The sequence below is a fragment of the Vigna unguiculata genome, chromosome 4 (assembly GCF_004118075.2).
Source record: "Vigna unguiculata cultivar IT97K-499-35 chromosome 4, ASM411807v1, whole genome shotgun sequence".
In the NCBI taxonomy this organism is placed as follows: Eukaryota; Viridiplantae; Streptophyta; class Magnoliopsida; order Fabales; family Fabaceae; genus Vigna; species Vigna unguiculata.
In genome coordinates this window covers 42,520,569-42,544,845 of record NC_040282.1, presented here as the reverse complement: position 1 = coordinate 42,544,845, position 24,277 = coordinate 42,520,569, and the positions used below count along the sequence as shown (strand labels likewise).

Here is a 24,277-nt window from a genome sequence, read left to right as displayed (position 1 = left end):
ATATATGACAATAAATAATAGGATTGAATATATTTATAGTAATTGGATGTCAAATTATAATTTTTTTCTTTAAATTTTGATACATTTTTATTATCAATTTAAGAAACGAACGTGTATGGTTATTTTAATCTAACAATGCCGAATTTGTTTACATGTTAAATGAAGTTGATATTAACATTTGAATTGGAACATCTAAAATGATGTACATAGTTTAAACGTTAATCTGTAAGGACATTATTCGACACATAAAAAAAGTTTAAGATAACTAGATTATGAAAATTATTTGTTTAGTTTTAAAAAATTTGAAGACTAAACCATATCAAAGTTCGAAAAATGAACCGATTCTAATTTTAAAATAGTTATGGTTTTTGAAATATGAGAGAGGAACGACGTTATGAATATGAATATTGTTTATGACTTGTCCACAAACCGACACGGTCACCGCAAATGATAAAGTCACGCAAAGCTTCGAAACCAGTGTTTTAGAAATTGTCAAATCCGTGAATTCACATTCACATGCATTTTGATGAAACTTTTTTGCGTCCAAAAGTATACATACTATAATATAATAATAAATAAAGTCACTTCCTTATTTTATGCGGAAGCCACTACAGATAATGGGATTTGTCATCTGTGGTGAAGGAATAATAATAATTATAAGGAATATTATTGCATTTGCGTTTCACGCGTACACTGTCATGGCTACAGATCATAAGCTTCCGTTTCTAAACATATAGAAGAAGAAGTAAACAAGTTATCACAAACTTCACGAAAATGGCACAGAAGCTTCTTGTTGCCACTAACGCGGACTCTGTTACAATGTCAACCCTATGTCTATTTAATTAACTACACCACTTCACATCACATTTTCTCTTTCTATATATAGACACTGAAAGTTGAAAGAAGCTGTGTTTGCAAAGTTGAAGAAGAAGAAGAAGATGGGGAACTACATTTCTTGCACTCTATCAACAGCAGGGAACAAGCATTGGAGAGGCATAAAGGTGATATTTCCAAGTGGTGAGATTGAGGAGTTTGAAGAAGGAGTTAAAGCAGCAGAACTGATGCTTGAGATGCCAAGTTTCTTTGTGGTGAACACTCGGTCTCTGCATATTGGACGAAGGTTTTGTGCACTCAACGCAGATGAAGAGCTTGAGTGTGGGAATGTTTATGTGATGCATCCCATGAAGAGGCTTAATTCTGTGGTCAAACCATCTGACATGGGTGCCTTGTTACTCACTGCCAAAAGGGTCACTGCCAAAGTCAGAGTTGTTCCTGAGAAACAAGTGGAGGAGACAAAGCTGAAGCTTGACGACATTGAAGAGTTTTCTAGCCCCGAGTTCATGCACAGGTTGTCCATCACCAGGTCAAAGAAACCTTTGCTTGAGACCATAGCAGAGGAACCACTGTGTGCAAGATCATAATCAGAAGCTCTGCAGATTCTGGCTTTCTTGTGATTGGAACTGTTTAGGATTTTTTTTTTCCTTTATTGTGATTGGAATTGTATGTATTACTGAAACTAATTCAAGACATTAGACATGCAGTATTGTTAGGCTATTCTTATATTCAATTGTTAGGTTTCATTGTAGAAAACTTCAACTCTATTGTTGTTGGATTTTAGTTGGGATTGAGAGCGAAATTTAATGATGTTTATTTCACAAGATTTGGTTATGATTACCAGATTGAAGGAATGTGAAGTTAGATGATGGTGGTTTCAGAAAACAACTTGAAGGCTTTCCAATTCGTTTACGCGTTTCTTCTTGTCTGTGGACATCGTGTGTATTATTTGACTTCTCAAACTTGTTGTTTTGTTTTTTCAATTAATACTGATTTGAGACTTCATTAATATAAAAATATTATCTTCAGAGATCATAATGACATAAACTTAAAATTTAATAACCATCTTAAACAAGAATTAATAATTCACACAGTTCATCCTTTAATTTCATTTTGTGATATAACAAATCGTCTGTCTTGAAAACAGTAACATTTTTTTCTATTTCATTCTGTCCTAACAACATATTCCAAACCATTGTTTAATAGTAATGGTGATGTAGTCTTCAAAAATACTGAACTTGCTGGTATTGGGAAATGCATAACGAAATATGCTTGTTAGGGAATACAAGTGTTGAAAAAAATCTTCATGAATCTGTTAATGCTACAAGTACACATTAAGACAATATTTGCTGTAATACATTTTATGATCAAAGGTTCATACTGCTACCTAAACGTAACTGCTCTAAATTCAATGGGATAATACAAAATTATGAAATTTACATTGCTATGTACAGAAATGGTAGCAACTAGCAAATGAAATGAGTATAAAATCCGTTAGGTTATTATTATCTAGTTTGGCAGATCATTTCAGCTACCTCACCCATGACGCTTGTCCCTCTAATTTCTAGCAGTCGCAGAGCCAAGTCTTCTTCATCCATCTGTCTTAATCCGTTGCTCATTCTTTTCAATATACCCACCTCAAGTTCCTGGATCCACAGTGGCGTGCAGCTAACCATCAAGCTCATAACCCCTGACACATACGCACGCCAGGTTGCACAATCACAGCGAAGAGATACTTTTCCATCAAGTGCATTTGCAAGAAAATCTAAATGAATCCCAAGAACCTTTGGTCGTCGTTTTGATGCTGGTGATGAAGAGTCGATACCCCAGGCAAACGCTCCACCAAGTACGGCAAAACACGCAAGTGCATAACCTCTCAGCATAGCCACAACAACTCCAGGTTCTGCCCCTTCATGCTCTAACCCCTGCGCTGACAAAAACCAGGAAGGTAGAGTTTCTGTGATCAAAGATTGAACCAAACCTGAACCACCAGATATCCAAAGAAACGAAGCCCCAAGAAGAGCAGCATGCTTTACACGTGTCATTGATTCAGCAAGAGAAACCTGCCCGTATCTCATCCCATACTTGGTCTTCTTTAGCTTCTCCACTTCACCCTTGGGCAACCCACTGTTAGCTATATCTCTAACCGAAAGCATTAAAAGAGATACAATTTCTTCTGTCAAAAACATGACATCTCTAATAGACCGGTGAACTCTTAAGTAGAGAAACCCAGGAGCAACCGGAGTGATCCCTCTGTAGAAGTGAGAACCAAAGCCATGACCAAGGAGCGTGCCAACACCTCCGTTGTTATAAATACAGGCAGAACCAAGTCCAAGGGTGGAAGTGAAGCAACTTCTTAAGAGCTGAACTACAGCATCCCTGCTGTGGTGGAAGACAGTTGCAGAAGCAGAGAATACAAAAAAGTCACTCCAACGCTTCACCTTCTGAGCCCACAAAGCACCAACAATGGGCATACATGGCCAGGGGCAACCAGAAGAAAGGGCAATCAAAGATGGTCCAGCCAAAACAACGAAGCGCTCATAAGATTTATCCAGTTTATATGTTATTGTGAGACTCAGAAAAGCTGCCAACGGCAAAGGAAGTGTAGCTGGAGCATTACCATCTGCTAGCAGCAGTTAGAGAAGTAGTGTCAACTGATCAATTTTGTCAAAGATAGAAAAAAAGATACAAGAGATGCTGAAAACTGTCTGGACTACACAAAGGAGTCTATTTTATGCAAGATAATTACAGTAGATACAAATAATTATAGAAAATTGTATTCCTGTGAACATGATATGTCTATAAATCATACTATAATAACTTTGGTTCTAATTAAATATCCCTATGATTATAAAGATTCTAAATATGGTCCTATGAGATCATCACAGATACTCAAATATTCTAAAGATGATATCATTGGACATTTCTCATATTTCTAACATATATAGAGAACGTTCACTTCATTTTTGGCTGATGTTCATATAAACAGGTAATGAAAACACGATCTGTCAAAAACTGGAGACAATGACTTCATATTTCTATGTCAATCATATAGCCCGTAGCTAATTCATCATCCACGAGTTACTTCCAAAAAATAACTACGAATATGCAGAACATGACAGGTTAGTTGGTCTATAGGGAGAAAACGAAAAATGCCACAACAATCACCAAGGAAAGGATAAATTGAACTCAAAAAGAAGGATTCATCTAAAGAAAGTAAACTTGACAAACCTATAGCAAGGCTAGGGACATCAACACCTGTGGCTGCTAAAATTTTCTTGATTTGTTGCTCAACAATAGATAAATTTGCAGCAGGGCTTGGCCAATCAGTTCCGTTCATAAAAGCAGGCTTCCAAATGCCTCGTGTTACTTCAGCTGACAAGTAGCTTATAATAGTTCCCAAAGTTGCCGGAAGAAAATCAGCCAGATCTTTGAGACCTAGATAGAAATCAGGCAGATGATTTATTAAGCAAACAGCTGCCTAAAGAAAACTTAAAAAATAAGACAATGGCAACCCATTTCAATGAACTCCCAAACTTAGAATTTTTAAATTACCGTACAATTGTTCCAATAAGTTAATCTATCACAACTTAAAGAAGCATGGATTTACCTAGCATTAGGCCTAGCCTTCATCTTTGAAGACACTACTAAGATGAAGTTTTTCAAAAAATACCTTTTAATTTTGCTTGATAATTTTATGGTTCCTTAGCTTAATTGCAAACTTCTACACCACCAGTGATTTTGTCAAACAATTGGCATGCACTCCAAACATGTACGTCCACACTAGGGAGTACACAACTAAAAGAGTAGTAGTGAGCACAAACCTATCTGGATTTGGGAGAAACGTAGCCGCAGGACAACAAACATGACCAAGTCTTTTCTTACGTCCTCAATTGTAGTTAAACATGCAAGAGAGGGTGCCTCTTCTCTTGCATCCTCCTCCTTTTATTTACCTTGCAAATTCCCTCTAAGAACTAACTCCTCCAAGCAACTAATTATAATAACTTTCCTAACTATCTTCCCAATCCTAGCAAACACAATTTATTTCAGTGACAAGTGGACAAGAGAGTTTGGTAGAACAATATCATTTTTATGAAAAAAAAAGCACTTGTATTCAATCTTTTCACTTGCTAAGTCATTCCGATAGTCATGAGCCATGTTCAATATTTGATCATCATTAGTCCACAACTGACATTCTCACATTTTATAACATGAAAGCCTCAGTGTAATCCTGAAACAGTTATTAATGATAAGCAATTAAAAAAAAAACGAGGCTAGAATGTATCCACGAGTGAACTGAGCAAACCTGTAGCCAATTCACGGGGAGAGAGTCTTCCATGTGCACAAGCAGTAAGAGCAGCATCAAGAACAAATGGAGTTGCTTCAAGGATGTCCCATGCAGGCACTTTAAGTTTCATCAGAGCATCATCCAGTGAAGAGCAAGATGAATTACTACTTCCTGAAGTTGTAGGCGTCAATGACTGAGCACTTCGATTTATTTTCTTGCATATCATGCTTAGTAGCGCTTCAACAATCTGAGAAACTGGCCCTCCGGGTGCAAGTGTAGAACAGGTAGATGCAATACATTCTCGATGTTGCCGATACCAAATGTTTAATTTTGGAAAGGATTCCATAAATAAAGGCTCTAAAGAAAAAGTTATCATTTTTGAAAATCTTCTACAACTTACTCGATCTTTTGGTGATTTCCCAAAGGATGCTAACATACAATTTCGAACCAATAAAAGGTACTCAGGACCTAACTGTGATCCTAATGCTGGAGTTGCTGCACCACCCATCACATGCTCAACAGGTGGATGATTAAACCGCCATAGTCTCAACAGGAGAATAAATGCATTAGAGAACACTGCATGACAAGTGAGTTTTTCACCAGTAACAGCAGTCCATGAGAGATTAGGAACAGATGATCCAAAAGCTTCGCATATTGGCATCAAAACAGCAGCAAGTAACGGAACCTGAAAGAAGAAATTAAAATGAATACATAGAATAGGACAACAAACTAAAAACTTCAATAGTTATTATTGTGATTCCTCATAGATTAGGGAACGGACCAATGTAGTTCTTATAAAACTTTGACAACTCTCGCCATATAAATTGGTTTTATGGAGCTTGAGTTAGACCCTAAAATTTAATTCTAATATGGTATTAAAGCATATCCGATAATTGTTATTGGGTTACACATATTTGTGTACACCCTAAATGTCTACTCCTAGGCATCATCGGTGATGTTATTGGGCCACCAACATTTGTCTTCACTCTAAATATCCAATCCTAAGTGTGAAGGAGCATGTTGGAATCTAGTATCAACTAGAGATATAACCAATTTAATTATAGGGGTGCCGTTACAATGTCACCCATATTTGTCCACATTCTATATGTCTAATCTTGAGCATCTAGGGTGGGGTGTTGGAATCATATTGACTAGGGAAATATTTCAATGTAGTCTTCCTAATGCTTGGGTAATCTTTTTCTTACAAGCTAGCTGTGTAGGATTAAGTTAGACCCTAGCCCAAATTTTAAAAGTTATTAACTAATCCTTTCTTGGGAAAAAATAAAACTTTTTAATTGATAGTACCAACAAATTGAATAAGACAAATTTTCTGTCTGTATGCATAGGGTAGGGTTGTTCTAAAAAGCATTTATGTCATTCATATTAGTTTTCCTTTTTCCTTTGAGTGAAACAAGAATGTACACCACTTGCTATATTAAATCAGAACATACCACACCGTGTAGGGAGAATATCTGAACACTGTCTACGGATGAAATTCCAATCAGAAGGACATTCAACAAAGGAGCATGGTTGATCAAATAGCTTTCAGTCCCAGAATATTTAGGAGGAACTGGAGGTGAAAGCATCTTTACTATGAAAAAAACGATATGTTCCTACATCCAAAGATAATCATTACAATCATGAGTAAAAAATCAAAAACTGAAAAGGAAGGGAAGCAAACAAAAATGAATTATCGAGAATAAAGCAAAAAAGAAAATAAAATGAAAATGGTGTTGGGATCACCTGCACATTCCAACCACGTACTAAAGATGCCCCACAAAGAATGGTAGCAGCAGATATCTTTTCTTCATCCGAGCCATTGATTGCAAATTCAAATATCTTCTCAATCTCTGCTAAGCTTCCATTACATCCACGAGCTTAAATTCAGTTGTTTTACCACAAGTAAATATATAAATAGAGCATATGGTACCCTGAACTTCAGGAAACAGAAAAGTGTAACTGAAGCCCAGGTATTAGCATACTACAGGCAATTGGACAGTTACTACTTTCAAAAACACATTAATGCACACTTTGAATGCGTATCTCTATTAAATATCTATGTATGCGTTATCTCTATTAAATATCTATGTATGCATTATCTCTATTAAATATCTACGTATGCATTTCTACTTTGCCTTTGATACAAGTAATATTCTATTTTGTTTACCAGATGAAATGAGGTCCATTATCCAAGATACAATGGATGGGATTAATAAACCAATAGAGTTATTACTACCCTGCCCAAGTTTAATTAAGAAAAGGTACTCCTTAACAACTCTTTAAATAATATATGCAGTGTATCTATGGTATTTCAATATTAACTCTATGCTAGTACGTATTTGCAAACCATATTAAAGATAACTATAAAAGTCCTGTTTTTCCTTTCATATTTGGGGGGAGGGGGGGCAGGGATATAGACAGCAGGATACATACTATAGAAAAAAAAATTGTATTATCATACCAAAACTGAAAAGGAATCAGAAAAGTTAAATAGAAAAACTAGACAAGATAATAATTTTGAGTTGTCATTGCTGCCTTGCCATGTGGATATAGCACTCCTACAGAGCACATGTAATGTATGAGTATGACTACAGAAATGATATGAGGTAGCAGCATACCTAGAAGCAGGAGTTGCAACTAAGACATTAACCAATTGAGGAGTCAGTGGTGATCCCTTCATTAATGATGACCAGCTAGGTAGATGGTTAGGAATACTATGTGGCAGCTGATTGAAAGGTGCACTGACATAACCGGGCCAGAAATATGCGGAGGTATCAAGCAGATGCCTTGCTATACAAGCCTCCACAATCAGATGCCTTAAGTTGCCCGCTGCAAGAAAAAACATGATGAGCTATCACTCTCAAACCAAAGAGGAATAATAAGGGGCCCAAGACAAACACAAGATACCCTTATGAGAGCACACATCTGAGAACAAAATAATCAGAAGAAAAGAGAAAACTTGATCATTCACAACAAAAATATCAGGAGCATGATAGAGATTGAGCGAAGGTCAAGTTGAATAGCCCTGAAATTTATTAAGTAACAATTAACAGGCTAAATGAAAGCATATCCATATTTGATCCATATTGCCTGTTTGCATTCACTAGTACCTACATTGTCATTTTCTTAATCACGAAATTTCTTACATGTTAGTTATAACTGTACAAAAGATACAAGCGAAAGTTGTCTGCTTTTATTTTAAGTTAGGTACTCCACCTGTGAGTTCTTTCTATGACCAAACCAAACACCACTAGTGTTTCATATTATAAGAGCAATTACTTACAACAGTTGGTGGGCAAGTCATTCACATTCGTATATTCCAAGTATCCACTATGTCCTGATACGAACAAAGTAGCCTTGGCAGCGGCCTGATTGGATCCCCAAATAACAGATTGTGGTGGAGTGAGTAAATCTTCATAATCACCCAATAGCTGTAAACTGATAACCAATTCCCCACGGCGCTCTCCCAAAGCCTGCTTGTCCATCCTTTGATTTGTAGGGCTACGTTCAGCTTCTTCAATGAGTTCCCCTTCCTCTTCTTCAATAAGGTTGGTAACTACAAGGGTTGTAATGCACAATAACATACACAAGCAGGTATCAAGGCGAGGCACTGGACCCTCACTTGGATCCCTCTCCTAAAAAACGGGGGAATGTGTACGTCTTAAAACAAGGGAACAAGGGAACAGAGGCCAATAGCATAAAAAATTACAGTAACTAATTGCATTTTGTAAAAAACCAGTAAATCAGTTGAATGTAAACCGACCAACAAAGTAAAATATATAACAGATATACTGCAATATCTTATGTTCTTTGGGTGACTACATCTTATCATACACATGCTAAGTCCATCAAGCAGTCTATCTCTCTCTCGCACATACACAAAGGGTTTGTCACTATCCAAAATATGAAATTGCTAGTCTGCATTTCGTTTCAGGAATTACCCTTTTTCCACATGGAAGAAATCATCCCCTACAGCAAATTCTAGTTAATTAATATACCTCGGATCAACTCTTACCCTTTGAACTAGCCGTAGTGCTGCAATCCATAAACCTAAAAAAGCACAGTGCCATGCAGCACCATTAACTGCTTGCAAAGCCTTAACCAACCCTGCAATTAGCCAACAATCACTTCAACGCATGAACAAAAAAAAATTCCTATCATTGCCAGATTCACCGTTGAGTCCAGCAACCACTGCGCCACTGAAATTTATGCTTACCGGTAAGAACTTCAACAGCACTAGCTTCAGCCACGTGATTTCCATCCATTGCATCCTCAAGGATAAGATCAATAGGAAGCCAAAGAGAAGACCAATTATCTTTGCAAGACTGAACCGCGCAAGAGGCAGCCACAACGGCACTGAGTTCAAGCTTAGGTGTCGATTTCCATTCAGAAGACAAACCCTTAATCCCAGGAGCGGAGTTAAAATTCAAAGGCAAAAGCGAGTCAGGAGTGACCTGCTTCAAGCTCCTCAACACGGTCGAGTTCGCGGCAAGCCGCTGAAGCTGGTGAACAAAAGGTCCCCAGTGCGCTGGCCTACAAATAACATCCACCGAGTCAGCGTAAACACAAATAAATGCAGTTCTTAAGGTGCTTCTTTTGTCAATGTTCTCCCATAAGAACGAGCTTGAGAATAAGCATAACCAATTCAACTTCAATTCTAACTAGAGAACATAATGGGGCGTATATATAAAGTTTCGGTGTAGCATGATAACACGAAGGCTTACATGTTTCGCTGAACGAGTGAGAGGATTCTGGAAGTGACTTTGTGGTGAAGAAAGCGAGAGATGGTCTCAATAGCCATGGCAGTGTTTTTGCGGTGCAAGGTGTCTTTGGTGTGGTTGGGGGAGGCGTCAATGAGCATGTTATCGACATCGATCCATCGGGGCTTGTGTTGGAGAAGTCCCTCATCGTCCAAGGAAGCTTCGAGCAACTGCGAGACGAGCGTGAAGAGTAGGTGGACGAGAACGAGGCCGGGGTGGGGGTCGTGGGAAGAGGAGGAGTAGAGGTGGGAGAAGCGAAGGGCGTGGTGGATGGAGGCCATGACCTTGGGGTAGTTGGGGAAGTGGATGTTGGAGGAGAGGGAGAAGGCGTGGCGGTTGAGGAGGTCGATGTAGAGGGCGTAGGCGGCGGGGTGGAGGTGGCGGTGGGGGAGGACGCGGGTGGAGAGGAGAGAGAGGGCGAGCAAGGGAGGGAGGATTCTGACCGCCATGGCTTTCTCGAGAAGCTTCCATGCGAGAGGGACGTGGTTGTCGAAGCAGATGTAGGAGACCAGCCGGTGTGCGAGGTCGACGGAAGGGAGGGAGACGCCGGCGGAGTTGAGGGCGGCGCTGACCTGAATTGACCACAGCAGAGGGTCGGTCTTCTTCTCCTGCGCCCACTTGGTGAGTTCCATTACTCCCTCCCACACCATCGCTTCCATTCACCGATCGATCTCTTCACTTCGCAGTTTCTTCGATTCAGACTTCACTCACCATCTTCATCTTCTTCTTCTTCAAATTTTGAAAAAAAAATAAATGTAGCAGTTGTGATTTATTATTTGTATGAGATAAGATTGGGACATTTAAAAAATGAAGCAAACTTGGACGGGGCTTTTGTTCAGTATTCAAAGTTTTCATAAAGTGAGTCTCAGCATTTCAAAGCATGGAATGGAATCATTCCCATCATTTCGTCAACATCTTCGTCTCTTTCCTTCTCTTTTCACGCACTCCACCACTCAAATCATTCAAACCACCAATTCAGGGCCTGCCACTGGGCCTCCTCTTCTTTTGTTCTCGACATGGAGGGCATTTCTTCCTGCACCCCCTATTTTTTTTCTTCCTTCACTTCCATGGAGTGAGCAAAAGGCAAAACTGCCCCTTGCACCCACCACTCCCTTGCTGTTGGCCACCCTCTTTCCATCATTGTCACCAAATGTGTAATAGTTTAGAAGTATTTTATGGATTTCACAATTTTAAAAAAATTATATAAAAATAAACATCTTTAAACAGAAGAGTAAATCGAAGATTTTAATATTTAAGGGGTGTAGAGGAAACATATGGGGTGTGAAAAGTATTTCTAAGAAACATATGAAGCTAAAGCCTTTGGTGTCACGGTATTACGTGTCTCTGAAACTCGGTTGCATCAAGGAGATAAATAATGGGGGCTTCTCCCTGCACCTCCAACGATTCTTCAGTACCCCAAAAATTACTCTAATACCCTTATTTACAACCGGCTGAGAGAGTGGGTGAAAGTGGTTACGATGCAGTAAATTTCATTTACTGCGTCACCAACATCCTGCACCCCCAAAACGTTACTTCTTCAAATCCGTTTCGTTTCTTCTCCATCCCATGTTCACTTTCATTTAAATTTTTGCTCTCTCAGTGGTTCGTGGTGCCTCAGAGTTTTAATTTCTTGTCCTTCATTCGTCTGTCCTTCGTTCATTCTCTCTGCTGTTTCCTTCATTCGTTCAATATCTCTCTGCTGTTTCCTTCATTCGTTCATTCTCTCTCTGCTGTGGTCCCTCTTCCGGTTTGTATCACTTGCATTTATTTTTTTTAAAGAATGTTGTTTATTGTCTCACTGTCTTTACTTTCCGCTCTTCATATTGTGATCGAAGGTTTTGTTTGAAAGGAAGGTTGTTGGAAGTAACTCTTATCTTTCTCGTGGTAGTTTCCATCCAGGTTAGCCCCAGCTTAAACTTTTTCTTTTTCTGTTTGCTTTTGATCTGAAACGTATATAAGAAAATATTTTATGAAACGGAGACTGGAATGCGTTTCAAACTTTGACAAAACGGAATACAAAAGCCGTTTAAATAAAAAAATCAAAATGCATGCGAAACGGAATACAGAATCCGTTTCATACAGTTTTGAAACGGATTCTGTATTCCGTTTCATAAAAAAATTTGCAAATTTTTTTATGAAACGGAATACAGAATCCGTTTCATACAGTTTTGAAACGGATTCTGTAATCCGTTTCGTATAAATTATGATTTTCGTATCGTTGCATATGTATCACAATTGAATAACTTATTTGGTTGAAATTTCCGCTCCTTATTTGTATGAATGTTTTGTCCAACACATAAACACTTGAAGTCCAAACAGTTGAACATGAAATGGAAACCAAAATTTTGTTTTTCTAAACGGATTACATAATCTGTGTGTTAAAGATGTGAAACGGAATAGCTATTCCGTTTCATGTATTCCGATTTTGTGTGTTGGTGTGTATATTGTGTTATTGGTCAATTTTTAATATGAGTCTGTGTGATCGGTGAATTTTCTAACTTAAATTATGCAATGAATATGAACATGCAATTAGTTTTCAATTTTTTTCAATTTTTGAATATGAACATGCAATTAGTTTTCAATTTTTGATACGTGTTGCATTCACTCGTTTTCTGTGATACGTGTTGCATTCTTTATGCATTTAGATGGGTTATTTACTTATTAAAATTTCTTTTTTTATTATAGTTCATTATGGAAGAGCATCATTTTAGTTATTTGAGTTTCTTGGATTCTCAAGCGGATTCTCAACAAAATTGTAGTCTCATGTCAGAGTTTTCTGATTTTGTTCATGATATCTGCGAACAAGATTATACATCTCATTTTACAACCGATGATATTTTCTCAACACATGAAGATTTAATTAAATGGGTTAGAGGGGTTGCTTATAATCTTGGGTTTGTCGTTATTATTCTAAGATCGGATAAATACAATGGACAACCAGGAAGAAAGACCCATGTATTATTAGGTTGTGAAAGAGGTGGAAAATATAGAAAATACAAGTCTGATGCAGAACCCAGTTTATCTGATACAAGAAAATGTGATTGTCCCTTTAGATTGAGAGGGAGACCCATCTCTCAAGGGGAGGGATGGGTGTTGAACGTAAAATGTGGTTACCATAATCACGATGTCTCTTCTACTCTAGTTGGTCACCCCTATGCGGGTAGGTTGAAGTCTACTGAACAGTCGTTGCTTGTTGATATGACCAAAAGTCAAGTCAAACCTGCAAATATACTTCTCACTTTGAAAGAAAAAGTTGATTGTAATGTTACAACTCTGAAGCAAGTGTATAATGCGAGATATAGGTACAAACGTTCAATAAGAGGTTCAAGAACTGAGTTACAACAGTTAATGTTGATGTTGGAACGTGATCACTACATCCATTTTAGTAGATGTCTTGATGAATCTGATGTGGTAAGCGATTTGTTCTGGACCCATCCTGATGATGTGAAGTTGTTAAATTCATTCAACATTGTGTTCTTAATGGATAGTACCTATAAAACCAACAAATATAGGTTGCCATTACTTGAGATTGTTGGTGTGACCTCAACGGGATTAACTTTCTCCGCCGCTTTTGCATTTTTATCTAGTGAAAAGCAAAATAATTTCATTTGGGCTCTTGAAAGGCTAAGAGGTCTATTTATGACGTCCGAGGGTGGTCCACAAGTCATTGTAACTGATAGGGATCTTGCTCTAATGAATGCTGTTGGCATGGTGTTCCCTCAGTGTTATCATCTTCTATGCCGTTTCCACATTCAAAAAAATGTGCAGGCAAAGTGCAAAATGTTAGTAAACTCTGTTGACGCATGGGATGTTGTACTTCAAGCCTGGGAGAATGTCATGGACTGTGAAGATGAATTAAAGTTCAACGAGTGTGTTCATCGTCTTGAGCTTGTTTGCCAGCCATGGCCTGTATTCTTTGAATATGTTAACGACTCGTGGATCATTCCTTATAAGAAATTCTTTGTGAAGGCATGGACGAACAAAGTTATGCATTTGGGGAATACAACATCAAACAGGTATGTTTGTATTTTGCTATTAATTAAATTTTTTTTCATTAATGGTTTATGTGATTTCCTTGTATAAATTGTACTAGGGTTGAGTCTGCTCACTGGAGTCTGAAGAAAGTTCTTGGAAGTAGTATGGGAGACCTTTGTTCATGTTGGGATGGAATTCACAACGTTATTATCTTGCAACACAACGAAATTAAGGCGTCTTTTGAAAGAAGTATAAATCTGATCAGTGACTCTTACAAGGCATTGAGTTATAGAAGATTAGTGGGTAATATTTCTAGATGTGCCTTAGAACTCCTTGCTCCAGAATTGGAAAGAGTAAAGAAGATTGGATTCGATAGTAGTCGTTGTGGCTGCATTCTCAGACAAACTTATGGTCTACCATGTGCGTGTGAATTAGCACGATATGATCCTGGGATTATTCCTCTCCAAGAAATTCATGTCATGTGGACTAGGTTGAGCTTCTCCAATGTCTCGTCTTCACAATCTGAAGGGCAATTATCTATTCAGAGGGAGGTTGATCTACTGCTTAATCTTTTCAAAGAAGTTGATATTGCAGGAAAAGTGACCATAAAACATAAATTACTTGACATAGTTAGTCCTTCCATGACATCGATGTTATCACCACCGAGTAAAGTTAAGACGAAAGGTGCAGCTAAGAGTCATAGATCAAAGAAGTCAACCAAACGTGATCCCTCCTATTTTGAGCATGTGGACGCCTTCATAGAGTCCTCAAGACAAGACACATTTGTTGCAAAAACAGAAAACAAGGTGAAGAGCAAACGTGTAATTGAAGAGAAAGTAATACCCATGCTAGAACAGTTCAATCCTGTTTTTCATCCATATATACTCGATGTTGTCGATGTTGTGGCGGACGGTCATTGTGGATATAGATGCATTGCTGCATTGTTGGGTATGGGTGAGGAGTCGTGGCCTCTAATCAGACATGATCTATACAAAGAACTTAGCCAATGGCGAGATGAATATGCAACGTTAGTTGGAGGCTATGATCGTCTGGAAGAACTGAGAAAGTCTTTGCTAGTTCAATCACCATCAGGGGTATAACTTCTATACACCACTGTTGAAATTTATGTATTACAAGTTTTTTATGATTTTGTTTTATTATAATCTAATTAATTATATACAGGCTAATCGAGACAAGTGGATGACTATACCAGACATGGGGTATGCGATTGCTAATCGGTATAATGTAATCCTCGTGTGCTTGTCATCAGTTCAGAATTTTACTATATTCCCACTTCGTACATCCCCACCTACTTCGCAAAGTCAACATCGACTAATTTGTATCGGACATGTTTACAATTCTCATTTTGTTCAGGTATATATGTTTATATATATATATATATATATATATATATATATATATATATATATATATATATATATATATATATATATATATATATATATATATATTATTTTTATAAATAACTTTATTTCTCTATTGACTAATTGCGTATTTACAGGTTCGTCTACAAGAAGGCTGTCCATTACCGACAGTGGATATCATATCATCTAGCAATTGTTACCCAAAGGCAAAAGGGTGGGCATCATTTTATAGAGATAGGATGCAAGCATTCCTAGATTTATACATAGTGGATCGTAGTTATGTAGATCTCATGGAAGACTGATATTTGTTGATTGTATTTAAGTATTTCACTGTTGTAGTTTGTAATTATTTTACCAATATATAAAATTCTAACTCCTTTGGCCAAGGGACGGATATATTTTGGCCTCATTGCTAACATTAAATAACTTAATATAAAATACCATATATAGATGAAATATCTTAACATAAAATCCAATACAAATGTCAACTCTAACATCAAATACAAATAAATCGACTATCCAGACGTAGATGGTCGTCGACCTCGAACTCTACGTCCTCCTCTAGTCTTTTCCTCTTCAAGTCCATCTTGAGCCATCTGCAATAACTCATGAGTGCGATCCCACGCAACTGTGCCCTCAGTAACATCTCTACAGTCTATCATCCGCTGAAGACCACCTACAATGCGTTTCACGAGACCCTGTCATAATAACAAGTTAATGTCAAATATTAATAGTTACTAATAATATTAACAACTAAATGTGTGACATACCAATAAACCACTGGAAGATGATGACAGTGACGTCCTCTGAACTGTGATGTCATCTGGCAAATTCCGACGAAGTCGGGGCACAAGCACAAGGCTAGGTCGGTCGGCCTCAGCTCCACGTAAAATGTATGGATGGGAGACTCTCCTAAACCACTGCAAATATCCATCCGAACATGAAAAGGGAGCTGGTGCTTGGACCACTTGATGTACAACAAACTGCTCGTGCTTTTTCCACCGATCATCAATAGCCTCAAAGTCCATCATGGGAACCGAACTAGGCGGTCGTGGAATAGGCTGGATGAAGCCAAATTGTCGCAACACACGCTCCGGCAAATGACGTTGTACAACGGTCCCAACCCTCAGGAAGCCAGAAAACATGCTATGTGTTACCAGTTGTCATGCAGCTCTGTGTGCTACATATGGGTTCCAAATCATCCCATCATATGTCAAGCCATCCAACTGGACTCTAACATCAGCTGTAGCGGAAATGGCGCGTCCAGTGACATAACGTAGAGCACGGGGTTCGGTCTCCACATATGTATCCCGTACTTGCTTCATTCCCAATGTAGGGAAGTGCTCGTATATCCAAGCCTGTATCAAATAATATTTCATTTAACCATTGTCATATAAAACTAAAAACAAGTGAAATAAAGAATAAAATGTTATATAAATGGGTACCTGCAGAAGAGGTAGATATCCAGCTAATTGCTTTGTATTTGCAAAGCTGGCATCTCCTAGCTGCTCATATAAGTGGACAAGAGCAGCAACTCCCCAACCATATGTACGACATGTGGAAAGATTTCTAAATAGCTCGAGATAATGTGTACGAACATAGGTGGCGCTTTTGTTAGCAAATATCGTGCACCCTACAAGGTGCAAAAGATATGCACGTGCAGCAAACTCCCATAGCTCGTTTTCACAACAGCTGTGATACAAGTCTCTCAACCAGCTCAGTCGGACCTGTGCACCCCGACTTTGATTCAGCTCCACACATGCCATGGCCCGGTCAACACCAAGAAGTGTCGTCAAAATCTGAACAGAATCTTCATATTCCAGATTTTCAGTGGAGCAAAAGTTTTCACTGATGGAAAGATGGAGAAGTGACGATACGTCATCCAAAGTGATGGTCATCTCCCCAATGGGTAAATGAAAAGTATTAGTCTCGGGATGCCATCTCTCCACGAAACCCAATACTAACCCAAGATCGATATATTCATATAAAATATCGCACAAAGGCGATAATCCAGAAGCTAACACAAAAGGTGCAACAGCAGGGTGAGGACGTCCTAATTTCTTAACTTTTTTAATATGGGAGACCACTTTCACAGCTCGATCCTACCAGAAGAAATAAACAACAATAAAAATACTTAACAACAATAAAATTAAACCTATATAAAAACTTCTTACTGACCTGACCATCCCATATCATGCGTGCAACATGATCCTGGTACTGCGTCAATAAAGATGTATCATACGGCCCACCAGGAAATCCTCCACCATCGTTATCAATGCCATGCTCGTCCTCCTGATGAACGTCAGGAACCTCATTCTCAACAATGTCATCCTCAACGACATTAGCCTCATGCTGACCCCTTCTACGAGCCGATGCTGTCGGTCTCTTTCGTGCAGCACCGTGTCTGGAACTCTCGGGTGCATCATTTGAACCACGTCTAGATATATTTCCTCGTGTCCTGACCACATCTATAATTAAATAAAAGACAAATTAATACATAATAAATAATAAATAAAAAGGGGAAACGGATCCCACATTCCGTTGTGAAAAAAAAATTTAAACGTCATTACACAATCCGTTTCAAAAAAAAAAAAAATTAAAAATAAAGAAACGGATTACACAATCCGTTTCAAAAATAAAAAAAAATACAGAAACGGATTACACAATCCGTTTCAAAAAAAAAAAAATACAGAAACGGATTACACAATCCGTTTCAAAAAAAAAAAAATACAGAAATGGATTACACAATCCGTTTCAAAAAAAAAATTAAAAATAAAGAAACGGATTACACAATCCGTTTCAAAAAAAGAAAAGAAAAATAAATCAGAAACGGATTACACAATCCGTTTCAATAAAAAAAAAATACAGAAACGGATTACACAATCCGTTTCAAAAAAAAATTAAAAATAAAGGAACGGATTACACAATCCGTTTCAAAAAAAAAAAAATCAGAAACGGATTACACAATCCGTTTCAAAAAAAAATAAAAAATGCAGAAACGGATTACACATTCCGTTTCAGAAAAAAAAAAAAAACACCGCAACCCTTCCTCTCAAACGCACACCACTCATCAACACAACCCACCTTTCCCACCTTTCCAGGTTTAACAAAAATTAACAAAAACCTACATATAAAAACCTACGTATAAAATCAATTAAAATAAAAATATACACATGCATATACGATGTCTAATATTAAAGAAGCAGTATTACTTACCTGCAAAAATTGGGAAGCCGCGGGAAAGGATGAAAGATGGTTGCCGACGGTGGGGAGAAGAATTGTGTGTGGAGGAGAAAAGGAGAAAAGGATGGCGTGGGGAGAATTGTTTGTGGGAGAAGAGGGAGAATGAGTGCGCGGGGGAGAAGGGGAGAAGAATGAGTGCGCTGCTGCAGTGGGGGAGAAGGGGAGAAGAGTGAGTGCGCTGCAGTGGGGGAGAAGGGGAGAAGAATGCTTTGTGGGAGGCGTGGGAGGCTAGGTCAAAGATTCCAAAAAGTGGTGCAGTGCGTGCAGAGGGAATCTGCTTTTTATTGGGGTGCGGTGGAGGGGTTTTGGGGGTGCAGTGCACTAAGGGCTGTGAGGGGTGCAGGTGTATTTGGGGGTGCAGTGCGGTCAAATTGAGAAAAGACACAGTAAATTTTTTTTTAACCAGGGGCAACGTTGGAAATAAAGTAGGTTTTGGGGGTACAGGAGATTTCTTTGGAGGTGCAGGGAGAAGCCCCCTAAATAATAGAAGGGAGACGTAGAATTTGGTTGAGAATCGAGAATATGTACATTAATATTAATAATAATAATAATAATAATAATAATAATAATAACCGTAGAAAACATGTAGCGAAAGTTTTCATGGATAAACATGGTATAATGATGTTAATATCTTTCATTTGTGTCATTGTAACTTTTTCAACTGTATTTTATTATATTCGGTCTAATACATGGCGATAAAATTTCTCAAGGCAAACAATTAACATGTATTATTCAATAGTTTTACGTTATTTATGAGTCGATATTGTACTAAAGAGAAAGAAAGGGAAGAAAGATTTGCATTATTAACAGAAATAACAAATTATATATCTAACTTATATATATCAACATTTCCCTTAAACTTAGGGTGGAATTATATTCCAACTTAAATTTATGTCTAAACTTAATAAAAGAAATAACAGATAAAAGTTTAGTGAGGATTTGAACTACTTGATATTTGTTGGGAAGATGAACAAGTTTGACTTGTTGCATCAAAACTTTGTCATGTACAAAATTGAGGTCTAATTCAAAGTTTTTTTTTTGTATGAAAATGCATAATAGGATTAGTCGAGTGTAACACAACATCTAGGTTATCTGAATAGATGGTTGGATTAGTAGAATAAAGATGAAACTCATGTAGAAGGGAAGATATCCACATAAGACTACATTAATGCTTTTGTATTCAACTTCAATATTGTTGTGAGAGACCATTTTTTGCTTGTGAGAGTGCCATGAAATGATGTTGTTAGATAAACACAAAAACCCATTGTAGATTTTTTATCATCCAAATCAGCATCACTAAAACCAATTAAGGATTAATTTGATGAAGACGAACGAGTAATGAGTAATCCATGAGTGACAATACTAGCCAAGTATCTTAAAACCCGTTTGACAACTTTCCAATGATGCTCTTGAGGGTTATGCATGTATTAGCAAATTTTGTTGACAACATAAGCAATTTTCTGGTGTGTAACGGTGATGTATTGAAGAGTGTCAATTGTTGATTTGTAAAGATTAAGATCTTCAAAAGTTGTGGATCCATCTTATGTAAGATGATGACGATCTCTCCAAATAAACACATGCTTATCGACAAATGTTTATTCTATTACAAAGACCACCAGGTCGCGAAGCTTATCTAGGAGATGTTTTTTATTTACATTTGCATCTTTTGGAAAGAGCCACTAAATTAATTTCTCAATTAGGCGAAGAAAGTATGACTGCTTTACCAATAGTTGAAACTCAATCGGGAGATGTTTCAGCTTATATTTCTATAAATGTAATTTCCATTACAGATGGCCAAATATTCTTATCATTCGATCTATTAAATGATGGAATAAGATTTGCTATTAATATCGGTATTTCAGTTTCCATGGTTGGATTGGTAGCCCAAATCAAAGCCATGAAACAAGTAACTGGTAAATTAAAATTGGAATAAGCCTAATTCCCAAAATTAGAAGCTTTTGCATAATTTGCTTCTAAGAAATAACCTTGGGATATATTTTGTTTGCGAGAGATGAACGACCCCTTAAGATGTCCATGTTGTCCTTATGTCAAGAAAAAAAAAGTAATGGACTGGGATCTTTTAAAGTAAAAAGATGATTTAAAGAAGAAATGAGAGAGGTGATAGCAACATATTATGAGCTAGTAATAATGATGTCATCTACATATATCAATATGAATATGGTAACACCATTTGTAAATTTAGTGAAAAGGGAAGGATTGCTTCTTGTTACTAAAAATTCGAAACTCTTTAAAGTGGAGCTAAGTTTTTGAAACCTGTCTTTATGAGCTTACTTAAGGCTATAAATGACTTTATTACGTTTACACACTTGAGAGGAGTTTGAAGATACGAAATATGGTGGTTGTTGAATGAAAATATGTTCTTGTAGGTCACTATGCAAAAAAGCTTTATTGATACGTACTCGACCGAGTCGACCGCGATAAAAAACTTGGTCATATTCAGCATAGTCGACTCTGGTCAAAATTTGGTCGAATTAAATCGAGTCGGGCCCAATCAGAATTTGGCCAAGTCGGTCCTAGCTCAAATTTCGTTTCGCATATTCGGTTGAGATAGCCCGAGACGAAATTTGGTCATATTCTAACAAGTCGGTTGCAATCAAAATTTGGTCGTATTTAGCTGAGTCAGCCCCGACCAAATTCAGTCGAGTTGGCCTCGACCAAAATTTAGTCGAGTCAGCCTTGACCGAAATTTGGCCGAGTCACCCTTGGCCCAAATTTGGTCAAGTCACCCTTAGCCCAAATTTGGCCATATTCGGCCTAATGAAATTTATCCATTTTCATCCGAGTCGACTTTGATCTAAATTTGGCCAAATTCAGTCGAGTCGACCTTAGCCAAATTCAGTCGAGTCGACTCGGCCAAAATTTTAACTGAGTCAGCATTGGCCCAAATTTGGTCGTATTTGGCCGAGTCAACCCCAAACGAAATTTAGTCGTTTCGGTCGAGTCGGTCGCGACCAAAATTTTTCGTGTTCAACCGAGTTGGCTCTGACCGAAATTTCAGTCAAGTGGATCCCAACCAAAATTTGGTTGAGTCGGTCCTAGCCCAAATTTAGTCGTATGCAGTCGAGTTATCCCCAAACGAAATTTGGCTATATTCAGCCGAGTCGGCCATGACCAAAATTTGGCCATATTCCGCCATGTAGGTCGTGATCGAAATGTAGCTGTATTCAATCGAGTCAGCCTCGACCGACAAATTCAGTCAAGTCGTCCCCGATCGAAATTTGATCGAGTAGGCCCTAGGCCAAAGTGGCCATATTTGGCCGAGATGGCTCTGGCTAAAATTTGGACGTATTAGGCGAAATCGGCCCTGACCAAACTTCGACCAAGTTGGCCACAAATAAAAGTCAGCAAAGTCCGTCCCATGCTGAAATTCGGCCGAGTTGGTCTTGACAAAAAATCTGTCAGATGGTGTTGGCCCTAGGGACACAAGTTCTAAAAATTCAATTTAAATTTCTTTTATCAAAAAATGGTTTCTAAATTTTGAACTTAATCCAAATATTTTGGATATGGATTTAAATCTTGAACCAAATATTTGGATCTGGAATTTAAAAAATTGAAACTAGTTCTGCTGAAAAAATGAATTTCGATCGAAAATCTGATCCAATTATTTAGATCTAAATGGATGTGGATTGAATCATTAAAAATTCAATCCATGATCACCCCAGCTACAATGAAATAGTTGTTTGAGTGCTATAATGATAACTCTCTATGAATACAATATTCATATTTCTTAAGAAAACTTAGACTAAGAAAAGCTCAATAGCACTATTTCATGCAAAAACTTTTAATTTATGTAAAGTCACTCAAAATCACTTGAATCATTAGTTTTGTCGTGCATGTAAGAACTTTTATATATAAACATCTTAAATAAGATTGTTAGAATTTCCATACAAATCATTTCTCCTTTTATGAGTGTATTATTAGAGATTGACAACCTGTTAACTTACATATTTTTCATTGCACTCAACTTATTATACAAAAAGACAACTTTTTCTTTGAACATCCTTTAATAGTATTGATACACCAAATGAAATATACAATTACGGGATGGACACCCCCCACCCCCACACACACAAACACATAACAGACACACACACACACAATCACAAACAAAGATAGAGACACAAAAACAAACACGGACAGACATAAACAGAGACACACAAAGAGAGAAACACACACATACATACATACATACACACACACACACAAACACACACACACACACACACACATACACACATGCACACGTCCACGCCCACGCCCACGCCCACGCCCATGCCCACGCCATGCCCACTCGCACCCCCACCACACGCCCATGCCTGCGCCCGCGCACGTGTCTCCGCACACGTCCACACCCACGCCCACGTGCACGCACACGCCTATGTCCACGTCCACACACATGCACACGCACGCACTCGAGCACACACCCACCCACACCCACACGCGCACACACATGCACACGAACACGTGCAAACACACATACACACACATGCAAGCAAGCACACATGCATGAAGGTACGCCCACACGTATACACTCATACAAGAAGGCACACACACCCACCTACCCACACGCGTGCGCACACATACACACACATGTGCAACATCCACACACAAAAATTAGATGCCTTAACGTGTATAATTTAGCCATTAAATTAACTTCTTAAGTAATATTCGGCTTAAAATATTTTAAAACAATCATGTATTAACCCAAAACTCAAATAACATCCAAATAAAAATCTTATGACCAAGTCACTTGACATCCACAAAGTATATCCTAAGGTTCAATAAAGATAAAAACAAATGAAAAGAAAAAAAAAAGGAAAGATGGGAATTTTACAAGTATATGTGAATTTACCAGCCGTAACATATAAAAGTCTCATTTGTGTAGATGGTGTATGGTCTATAAAAAGCTATATATAATAATTGTACTAAAAGTAATCGGTTAAATGAATGGGTATAGAAGGAAACGTCCTTGTAGTTTTTCAATCATACCATATATTGGATCGGACCACTCTAAAGTTGAAATAAACTTTTCCTTTTTCCATTTCCTTTCTCATTCTTTTATTTCTTCTAAAATCTTCTACAAACTAACTATATCAAAATAAAACATGCTATAAATAACAAAAACAAACAAATATATCTATATATATACACACACAACAAGTGCAGAAGAATATGTCTTGGTTTAAACAAGACACACAAGGGTGAAACCACTACGTCAAAAACAAAAAAAAAAAACACCACAAGTTTTTCATATTGTATATATTTATTTATATATTTTATTTATTTATTTATTTATGTGTAAATCAACACGTTGTTACTTTGTATTTTAATGGGGACGGGTTATCCACGATTTTGTATTAATGGTGAGGACCATCTAATGTTTTCTCACCATCACAATAATTATTTTGACTTTAAAGTGACATATATCAATGTTTTCTTACATAATCAATAAATAATGTTAAAGTTTCCAAATTTAAGGAAAAATATCACAAAATTTTAATTATTACGAGTATATTCATTTATAGTTACAGAGTCTAATTTTGTATCTTGTAGTTTGTTTGTTTTTTTATTACAGAAATTATTTAATTATAATTTATCTGAGTTTCATTTTTAAAGTAAATAAATATTACAAAACTCGTCATGTTTTTAATTATATATTAGTATGATTTCAAATATATTGAAATAATTAGACATTCGAGATTGGAGATTCATTTTAAAAACTCAGGGTCCATCTTAAAATTCTACAATTTTATCTTTACAAGACATTTAGA

General features: G+C 37.4%; 4 protein-coding genes across 5 annotated transcripts; 2 read left to right on the top strand and 2 right to left on the bottom strand.

Annotated features, from left to right (window-relative positions):
- Positions 1-724: 724 nt before the first annotated feature.
- Positions 725-1,550, top strand: LOC114181508. The gene has a single exon (XM_028067981.1). It carries the CDS (start codon positions 939-941, stop codon positions 1,419-1,421), a length of 483 nt encoding a protein of 160 aa, XP_027923782.1. The 5' UTR covers positions 725-938; the 3' UTR covers positions 1,422-1,550.
- A 573-nt stretch (positions 1,551-2,123) lies between these two features.
- On the bottom strand, positions 2,124-10,801 carry LOC114182688 (mediator of RNA polymerase II transcription subunit 33B-like). 2 transcript variants are annotated; one of them, XM_028069603.1, is made up of 10 exons: positions 9,847-10,801; positions 9,339-9,655; positions 9,138-9,229; positions 8,406-8,757; positions 7,741-7,951; positions 6,866-6,980; positions 6,574-6,735; positions 5,141-5,807; positions 4,066-4,272; positions 2,124-3,460 (listed from the first exon to the last, which is right to left on the bottom strand). In XM_028069603.1, the coding sequence occupies exons 1-10, from the start codon at positions 10,539-10,541 to the stop codon at positions 2,340-2,342; spliced, it is 3,939 nt and encodes a 1,312-aa protein (XP_027925404.1). In that variant the 5' UTR covers positions 10,542-10,801; the 3' UTR covers positions 2,124-2,339. The 2 variants fall into 2 exon arrangements, with proteins under 2 accessions (XP_027925404.1, XP_027925405.1); XM_028069604.1 differs by having other exon boundaries at positions 2,124-3,457; positions 9,847-10,800.
- A 2,010-nt stretch (positions 10,802-12,811) lies between these two features.
- LOC114180950 lies at positions 12,812-15,651 on the top strand. Its single transcript, XM_028067242.1, has 5 exons — positions 12,812-12,837; positions 12,936-13,898; positions 13,976-14,951; positions 15,040-15,231; positions 15,380-15,651. Exons 1-5 carry the CDS (start codon positions 12,812-12,814, stop codon positions 15,542-15,544), a joined length of 2,322 nt encoding a protein of 773 aa, XP_027923043.1. The 3' UTR covers positions 15,545-15,651.
- Positions 15,652-16,405: 754 nt separating this feature from the next.
- On the bottom strand, positions 16,406-17,008 carry LOC114180949 (protein MAIN-LIKE 2-like). Its single transcript, XM_028067241.1, has 2 exons — positions 16,688-17,008; positions 16,406-16,600 (listed from the first exon to the last, which is right to left on the bottom strand). Exons 1-2 carry the CDS (start codon positions 17,006-17,008, stop codon positions 16,406-16,408), a joined length of 516 nt encoding a protein of 171 aa, XP_027923042.1.
- Positions 17,009-24,277: the final 7,269 nt, after the last annotated feature.